Source organism: Chelonia mydas, chromosome 2, assembly GCF_015237465.2.
Source record: "Chelonia mydas isolate rCheMyd1 chromosome 2, rCheMyd1.pri.v2, whole genome shotgun sequence".
NCBI lineage: Eukaryota > Metazoa > Chordata > Testudines > Cheloniidae > Chelonia > Chelonia mydas.
This window is the reverse complement of record NC_057850.1, coordinates 10,824,784-10,834,973: the sequence shown is the minus strand read 5'-3', so window position 1 is coordinate 10,834,973 and position 10,190 is coordinate 10,824,784. Positions and strand designations below refer to the sequence as shown.

Below are 10,190 nucleotides of genomic sequence, written 5' to 3'. Positions count from 1 at the left end.
GCTCCTAGTATCTAAGGGCTTGTCTACATAGAGCAGCAGTGTGCACTTTGGGCGTGTGATTTCTAAAGTGCACTAACATGTTGCACATTAATTGGTCTTTGTTTACTCTTCTGGTGCACACTAAAAGTTCCCTAATGCTCTTTAATATAGTGCTGTTTGAAACATTATAAAGGGATTACTCATTACAGAACATACTACTGTAACGAGCAATGTATGTAATATACACTACTCATTACAGTATATACAAAGAGAAAGCTGCAACCACCACCCACCCAATACCCAGGATTTCTGGAAGTTACATCAAACTCAAAATTTGTTAAAATTAATCCCAAAAATGACATTAAATGAACCCTCAAAACAGAAACTTAGTTATATTTCAAGCCCAGAGAGAAAGCCTTTGTAATCACACAATGTCCAATCCTGCAAGGTGAGGAGCACCTTCAACTCCTATCCACTTTCACTGAAGTTGATGTACTCAGAACTTCAGAGGGTGACACCCATATATAAAAACAATTCCCCTTATTGAAAAGCTAGTTGTGGACTGTACCCAGGTGAAGCAGGATTAACGTGCAATTCTTACACAAGTCCAGCATGCTTGGCCTTTCGAGTTTATTTTGCTTTATACTGTGTATAATTTTTATTCAATTTGAATTGTTCACTCAGTGTCTCAAGGGCTTTGAAGGAAGCCAAGGGTTTGCTTTATAAGTGGAGCTGTCGATTAATCGCAATTAACTCACGCGATTAACTCAAAAAAATTAATCATGATTAATCACAGTTTTAATTGCAGTGCTAAACAATAGAATACCAATTGAAATTTATTAAATATTTTGGATTTTTTTTTACATTTTCAAATATATTGATTTCAATTACAACCCAGAATACAAACTATACAGGGCTCACTTTATATTATTATTTTTTTATTCCAAATATTTGCACTGTAAAAGTGATAAACAAAAGAAATAGTATTTTTCAAATCACCTCATACAAGTACTGTAGTGCAATCTCTTTATCATGAAAGTGAAACTTACAAATTTAGATTTTGTTTGTTACATAACTGCACTCAAAAACAAAACAATGTATAACTTTAGAGCCTACAAGTCCTCTCAGTCCTACTTCTTGTTCAGCCAATTGCTAAGACAAACATGATCGCGATTAATTGCGATTAATTTTTTTAATCGCTTGACAGTCCTATTTATCAGAAATCTTTTTTAGAACTTTTATACCTTGCTACAACTCTAAAGCACTATGTAAGCTTAATTAATTCATTCTCACCAGGCTTCTGAAGTTTATCATCATCATCTCCATTTTACATGTGTGGAACCCGAGGTACAAATAAATATGGTATCTCAACCAGAGGGTTGCAATCCCAAGAATGGGATCGGTTGTGAACACCCTTTTTCCTTTATGGGAGGAAAGCCCCAAAACTATATAAAGGGGATTTCAAAACTACTTCTCTCGTAGCACAGGGTCCTGGTATAAAAATGAATGAGAATCAATGGCTTAAACAATTCACCCAAAAGGAGTCAGAGGTAGAGCTGATATTAGAACACAGGAGTTCCTTGCTCCCAGTTTAAAATAGTGAGAACACAAGTCCTAGCTCTGTACCTTGCTTTTATGATATAAAATATGATTTGGAACGCGGATCTACATAAAAAGATTATTTTAACTTATGGTGTATGTATTAAAATATTGTAACAGTATCATGCTTAATTGTTAAGCATCAACAGTTAGCTCATTACATTTGTAACTATGATAATTTCACTATAAAACACAGAACAGTACTAACAGACTGATAAAGGTTTCATCTCCAGAGAATTTTGTTCTCTTGTATAATTTAACAGCATGAAATATACAGAGACATCAGAAAAGAAAAATGTTGCAATTCAAGCAATTACAATTGGTCTCTCAGAAATCCAACCATAAAACTTCCATTAATATTCTCCTTAGCATAATCTCTTTTTGCTTATTAGGCATTTGTAAGATTATGTTTCTTTGATTTGATAATGGTAACATATATGCACTTAAAAAAAGACTATTCCCACATTTGGTTTGATGCCCAGTAGTACAAAGAAAATATGCCATAAATTTTAGAAAGTGTTGAACTTGCTAGTGTTAAGCAAGATTACCTTTTTCAATTACACGTGATTTATTACACTTAATAATAGACAACTCCATTCTAAAAAGATGGTCTAAATCTTAAAATCGATTTTTAACAACACATTGAAAACTCTCACATTAACCTTTGATACATCTTCCTTCTTTATAAGCTTTCCAATTTTAAATATTTTTACGCTGATCAACTTCTCTCTTTCCATTTTGCATTTCTTCCCAAATCACTTAATAATATTAGGATTTCATGCCACATCCATTACAAAGGAGTCTACTGAATGGGGTCTTTTCTCCCCTGTCCCTACCGCCATTGAAAACAGACCTGACTCCTAACCCAGATAAACATTTTAGTACCATTAACAATGAATTATATGATTCTTTATATTTTATTTAATCTAACAGACTATTGATTGTATTCTGCCAAATTACCTTACCAAAGCAAGACAGAGTTTTGAAATGTACAAGACAAACTATTAAAATATGTTTATCAGATTTTTTTAAATGTATAACATACATTACTATATGCCAAATAGTCATTTAAAAGAAATACTGAGGTTAGAAAAACAGCTTTTATAAAGCTATAACGGTCACCTGCATTGTTAAGTACTCACGGAAATTTTAATGAAAACAGATGAATTACAGGTTTCAGAGTAGCAGCCATGTCAGTCTGTATTCGCAAAAAGAAAATGAGTACTTGTGGCACCTTAGAGACTAACAAATTTATTTGAGCATAAGCTTTTGTGAGCTACAGCTCACATGAATTACAGTAAATCTTCACTATAGCAGTCAGCTTTTCCTAAAGATAGCACAGAGCCTGAGTGTCAGTAAAATATAACTTACTGCCATACAGCATTAGCTATAAATCATTGTCACAAAAGCTTCAGTCAATACACACAAGCATTGTACAAATAAGTGATGTATCATACTATACAAGTAGTCTCAGCATAAAATGTAAGCAATTCTTACATAACAGCATCAAAATAACAAAACTCAAAGCAAAACCAGTTCCTGAATATTCAAAGTTCAATGTTTAAGAGAAAAAACTTCTCAAACTGCTGACACTAATCTATGGCCTCATGAAAAAAATGTTATCCCAAAAGAAATGCTGTCAAACAAACACACAAGCTAAAATAATGCTTAATTGGGTCTACATTTTGCATTCCTAATTTCCAGAAGACTGTAGTTCATTTGAAACCAAAATTCTAATAATGTCCGGCAGTGATCTGAAGTACACAGCTTTTAAAAGTCTGACTGATGCCCTTTTCATATAGACTTAAATCTGTTATATTGGCTTATGTTAAATGTGTCTTTTATCAGAAATGCCCATTAAAAATGTTAAACCTGCTTTTAAATATTACTTTCACCTCCTTACTGGTACTTCAGCCTTAGAAAATTGTATCACTGGCTGCTTTCACTTCATAAATTACGCCATACTATACATAAAAAGAAAAGGAGTACTTGTGGCACCTTAGAGACTAACCAGTTTATTTGAGCATGAGCTTTCGTGAGCTACAGCTCACTTCATCGGATGCATAGCACGATATGCTATGCATCCGATGAAGTGAGCTGTAGCTCACGAAAGCTCATGCTCAAATAAACTGGTTAGTCTCTAAGGTGCCACAAGTACTCCTTTTCTTTTTACGAATACAGACTAACACGGCTGTTACTCTGAAACCTGCCATACTATACAGTTGACACACATAAGAAGACATTTAAAAACAAATACTATTACTCTGTCTTCTAAAAAAAAAATTCACAATTCAGATTAGTTGCGTCAGGAATTGGGATAGATTAAATTCTGATCATCAATGTTCAATACCTGGCTACCCATTTATCCCATATTGTAGCCTATGGGACTAACCTGCTTGCTTGCATATATATATATATATATATATATATATATATATATATATATATATAATCTTTTCTTATAATGTAAGTATTTGATGTATTATAATAGGTTTATAGATTTATATTAAAAATAAGTTTGGCTATAATGCAAGAGACCTACAGGCCATATCCTGTATGTTAAGCTAAGTCAAAGTTAGCATATCTATATTAAGACCTTTTACCCAGAAAACAAAATTGACCTATATCTTGTTACCTAAATAGATAAGTACCCACACCTATGTCTACGACCTTTTATCTAGACCAATAGACAATGGAGACTGGCATAGGGGTTTTTTCAATGTTGTACCCACAGACTTAACAGGTACAACATAAGGAAACTTATGTGCGTATATACCTGTCATCAATATGCACAAACATCCTAGCCTATGGGGTAAGCATACCCTAACATTTTGTGGGTGAGGAATGAAATTTGGGCATAGGAGGAAGGATTTCCAGCACTTTGCCCTCTAAATGAGGTGACCCACCTCGCTAGAGTGCTCCATTTTCTCACTTATTCTATCTTACTTCATTTCACTCACTCTTTCTATTTTATTTTACTTTATTCTATCTATCTACTATGACTACTACTATTAGTAGGCTATACTTGTTCTTCTTAAACTTTAAGTTTCAAGGGAATGAGGCTAAGCTTGGTTTCCCTACGTTTTTATTCTTAGTTTGTTTATTAGGTTTTTATTTTAAGTTTAAGTTAGTCAAGTAAACCCTAAGTTAGTTCTGATAGCTTTTAGCACTCACTTTTTCTAAGTACTGCATCTGTCACTCAAGAACTGAGAAACCTGAACTGCAAGGCTGGTCCCGTGTCTCTTACCACCAGGTTATCAAGGAAGTGTGTGAGTATATTAACCAAAGCTTTGTTGCATATAATACTAACTTATCATATGCATCTTTTGAAAAGCAGTAATACAATTGTAACTTTGTAACTCTGAGTATTTTACCATTTACTTACTATTATTGATTTTAATAAAAAGTCTTTAAGGCTATATCTGTCTCAGTGTGAACTTCCTGTCATACCCCCGAGGGTCCTCTGTAAATTCTGTGGAGCCTGATCTTCTGATCAAACAGACTGGAGAGCCAAAAACCCATACTAATTAATATTAAATTTAAAATTAAATTTTAAAAAGGCATTACATTGATAAATTATATTATTAGTGCACCCTAAATCAGGCTACAATATGAAAAGGAATTGAACAGTGTAAACCTTTTGTGTTCATTTTAAATAAATTAAATCTACATGTGCGGCTATTATAGAATCAAAGCTTAGAGTGAAATTAAGGGCTGCAGTATATATAGTAATTATTACACGTGTATGAGGTGATTATACTTACAATTAAGAAGCCAAAGTCCTGTCTCACACCCAAGTTACTTCTTGGGATGACACTTTTCACGATTATTCTCAGCTAGAAGTTAATTTGTTTAGGAAGTTTGAAGAAAATCTATCCTGCCATTTAAGAGTTACCAGAGCATGTACAAATGGTGTTTTTCACAACTTCAACAGATTTTTGCACTGATGATAAAACCGTTTGAATTTCAAGCTTCATGTTTAACATGAAGGTATTCCTGGGGCACCCATGTTATCAGCAAGTCAATACAGAGCACTATGCATGCATTATGTGCTTTTCCCTATCAATTTAAACTATGAATGGCAAGAGGATATCATATTTTATATATACATACATACATACACACACACTTCTTCCCCAGATCCTCCAATAACACTGTGTCTCTGGGCTTGTCTTCACTATCAGGATAATTTGACCTAAGTTACGCTACTCCAGCTACGCGAATAACGTAGGTCGACTTAGGTCGACTTACCCCAGTGTCTTCACAGCGCTGTGTCGACACTCTCCGGTTGACTTCCCTTACTCTGCTTGGAAAGCTGGAGTACTTGGGTCCAGCAGAGAGCGCTCTGCTGTCAATTTAGTGGATCTTCACTAGACCTGCTAAATCGATCCCTGCTGCATCGATTGCAGCAGCATTGATCTCCCACTAGTGGAGACCAGGCCTCATCCATAACTTGTGCAGATCACTTCCAATTGTGTCAGAAGTGGCACCCATTGTGGCGGGGCTCTTCCTGGGGGTCCCCAGTGACTTCCACTGCAATTATTTCACTCTGAAATACTTGGCCCCCAAACATGTGGAACCTCAACTCAATGCATGATTTAATGATTGTATATTTCAATCGAAATTTTAAAAAAAGCAAGTGGAATCTTTCTTCTTCTTTGTTTTTGGTAAAAAGGGGAAATAAATACCATACATTTTTAATGTAACATTCTGGTAGGAATTTTACACAAACACAAAGCCAGGGAAATAATTCACAGTTCCCACATTAACATAACTTTTTGACACCGTACATAAAAATTGAGTCATTACAGTTAACAATATCTGCAGAAAAGGAAAATATTAGACATGAACAAGAACTCAAGGTATGGTTTAAAGAAAGACCATATATTCTGCTGGCATAACTTGGCTCCATAACTTTTCATTTTCTTACCTTTGATCTTACTGTATCAGCAATGTAATAACATTCACGCCATTTTTCCACAATATTGTATATTCCTTTGGAGCCATAGGACCCTTAGAATCCTTTGTTTTAATAAGGAAGAATATCATGCCATAGGCCAGGAGATATTTCAACCCACTTGACTATAAGGCAGGAAATATCACAAACCTTAGAAACAGAGATGACAGTTCAAATCCTTGACACAAGACAAAGTCTGTCATCCTTCCATTAGGTTCCATATAAGAAGTCAAAGATTATTGTGCAGAAAAGAATTGTATTCTGAATCAGAACAAGTCATGTATCTCCACCAAACATCTGATCCTGACCTACAGAATTACCATGTTAAATAGGGATGCAAAAGACTACTTAGTTCTTATGAATCAAAACTCTTGCTATATTAAAGGGAGTAATGGAATTTGCAAGTTGAAGGAAAACCCAAATTGGGAAAGCAAGAAAGAATATGAGAAGAACCAAAAGATTTCATTTTAAATAAGATGAATCATACAAAAACAGAGGGGGAGATTTTCACATATTCCTATGGGAGTTAGAAGCGCAAGACCCAATGAAAATCAGTGGGACAAATGCTTCTAAATCCCTTCTAAAGTGCTGTAAAAATCAACCACCACAGGCTCTTAAATGAACACTGCTGACACTCTTACCCAGGAGTCACATTTACATAACTGTTACATGTGAAATTGACTCTGCTCACACATGTAAGGCATAATTATGAGAAAATGCTCTTCCTTGCTAGCCAAACAATCACCCTTCCAGTAAAAGTTAATGTCATATAAATTTCTAGAATACAGTAATAAATATACTTGAAAAGAAGTTTATCACAGATCAGTGATAAACACAGAACTTATTTTACACCACATACTATAATATGTAAGGAAAAAGTAAAGAACAGTTGCATCCTGTACAAAACATTAGGACATTTGTTTGCAAGAACAAATTCCTGATCAGCTGTATCACAAAACTATTATCACCATATTTAACATTAATACATTTTAAAGGCAACAGATATATAAATTATAAGATTTTCTCCAGCTGAGCAAAGCATTCATGGAAAAAAAACTCTTTCCTACTAACCTCTTCTGCATCATAGATTTTCAATCAATAAATGAAAATGTAAACAATGTTGTACATGGTACATCTTATCAAAACATTACTTGATGATTTTATGTAATAAATCTCTGTAAGATACATATTACAGAAGATTAGAAATCAATACTCATCCTAAATGATCGTGAATGCTTTTTGACATTACTCACCCCATTGGAGAGGAGCCAACTGTAGATGCTCTAGGACCAGTTGATTAAGAACTCCTTCTACACTTGCTTCCCCTTCACGCTTCAAAGAAGGGTAATGAGAGCTAAGGAAAACTTTGATCCAGAGAGAAAGGGAGCCTGTAGCACAAACATTTATGATTACTGAAAACCAAAACTGTACCTTAAGGATTTATTAAAGATTCAAAACTTCATATCTACTTATTAATCTGTGAAGTTGGATAATGGACAATTAATTATAGTAGTTTATATCTTCAGAGTGGAAACATTAAGTGCCAGATTCTGACCTTACCATGATGAAGCATGTGTGAAAGTGAAAGTCAGACCTAAGTGGCAAGGACAAAATATAATCTGGACCTTTAATCATCACATGCAAGGCCCATACCTCTGACAGTCTACATACCTGGTGGCAAGGTCTGGCCTCACACCAAAGCAATCTGATCACACCCTCTTTGCACTGTGGAATGGCTCTGGACATATCACCCATCTACTCCTTACAGTGCTGGTTCCCATTCAAGTGCTAGGTGGGGGAGGAGCAGTAACTTCCTATGCCTTCTCTTCATTCCCCCAGTACACTCAGGAAAGACAAAATATGAAGGAGTACAGATCTAACATGTATAAAATATGGGATAAGCAGAAAAATAAAACCTCTGTTGTAAATAGAAATAAACTATAATGTAACAGTTTTGAAAAAAAAGGGAGAAAATGGGAGTTCCTCCTATCAAACAATTCTACTTACCTTTGCCTTTGAAATAAAAGAGAAATGTAGGATTATTTTCCTTGAATACAAAATGTAAACCACAAATCACTATTAAATAAAATCAATGAATTTACTTACAAGCACTGGGTTCATGCTTGTTTAGGTGTGCCACATTATATATCTTCCTTTAATTATATGCATTATTACAAAAGGGGCTCATTTAAGAGAGCTCATAATCCAGGAAATCAAAGTTGCACAGCAAGTTCCTTGTATTGGGAAATCAGGCTATAGGGGCTTGAAAAATACATATTTCATAAGTGCTAATATAACAGTCAATTCAAGTAAAAAATACCTTGCATTCACACCATTTCATTTTCACTGTATATAGGTTGACGCAACTACAGTGTCACAAATTAGTTTACAAAAACAAAAGCAATGGCTGCCTTTGAATTCAAAGCACTAGAGAAGTAAGGGTGCAGATATAAATTCTCTTGCATTTTGCACCGTATTAAACAGTGTTCAAGTAAAGATGTATCAAATAAATTGCATGTCCAAAAACAGCTTCTGCAAGGGCACAGAAAAAAAGATTACTTGTCTTACCCTACGATAATTGTGGTTCTACAAGACGTAGTCAGTGTGAATCTCATTGTAGCCGTGCACGTGTCTCATAGGCAGAAGCTCAAAATCTTTGGAATAGCGGTATCCATTGGGGGCAGCGCATACTCCAATGTGAGGGCATAAAAAGGGCAGAGTGACATTGTCCCTTCCTCAGTTTCCTTGTACCCTGTCGTAGCTGAGGACTACAAAAACAGGGACAGAGGGCAGATTGTCAGATTCACACAGACATCATCATCTTAAACATCACAGTTACTGTAGGGTAAGTAACCATACTTTCTTCAAGTATCAGTGAGGATCCCACTGTAGGTTACTGGTAAGCAACATCCTCTTCAGGAATCTTAGCTGCATTGGAATCTACAGATTGGAATACCGTTCTCCCAAATTTGGCATTTAATCTAGTAGCAAAGTCCAGGACATAATGCTTGATAAATGTGAGTGAGTTGCTCCATGTAGTAGCCTTGCTGAAACAGGCTGAGGATTCCTTTTCGGCTCTGGTGGAGTGAGTTTAATAGTCAGTGAGAGAGTACATCCATGGTAACACCGTGAGATACGTGTTAATCATATTGAAAGTCTTTGTTATGAAATGGCCTGTTGGAGTGGCCAGTTATAGCTAGAAATAGACATGGGGACAGTCTGTAAGATTGGTCCTGTCAACGTAATATTGAAGAGCTCCGGATACATCTAGGGTGTGGAGCTGCTTCTCCCATTGTGTGGAATGTGGCTTTGGGAAGACAACAGTTAAGTTGATTGATTGAACTGGAACTCAGAAACCACCTTGAGGATGAATTTTTAATAAGATTTTAGTACCCCCTTGTCTTTTTCTAAATGAGGTATACAGAGGTTCCACTAGAAGCGTTTGATGCTCACTCAGGCTTCTGGCTGAGCTTATGGTCACAACAAAGACCATTTTGAGAGTAAGATGGTACTCCCTGAGAGGGGCTCGAAGGGGTGCTCCATAAGCTTTAGAAGGATAATGCTGAGGTCTCATGTTGGAGTAGATGAGAGAAGACTGAGAACGATTTAGCAGTAGATGAAATACTGATATTGCTGTCAGATGGACCTTGATTAA

The 10,190-nt window shown here is 35.5% G+C and overlaps 1 protein-coding gene across 8 annotated transcripts in view; it reads right to left on the bottom strand.

Annotated features, from left to right (window-relative positions):
• Positions 1-10,190, bottom strand: part of TRAPPC9 (trafficking protein particle complex subunit 9) — an 806,968-nt gene that overhangs the window by 347,285 nt on the left and 449,493 nt on the right. For all 8 annotated transcript variants that reach the window (XM_037891970.2, XM_043539048.1, XM_043539044.1 and 5 more), the window contains exon 21: positions 7,789-7,879. In XM_037891970.2, the coding sequence (XP_037747898.1) occupies positions 7,789-7,879 (91 nt within the window). The remainder of the gene's footprint in view (positions 1-7,788; positions 7,880-10,190) is intronic.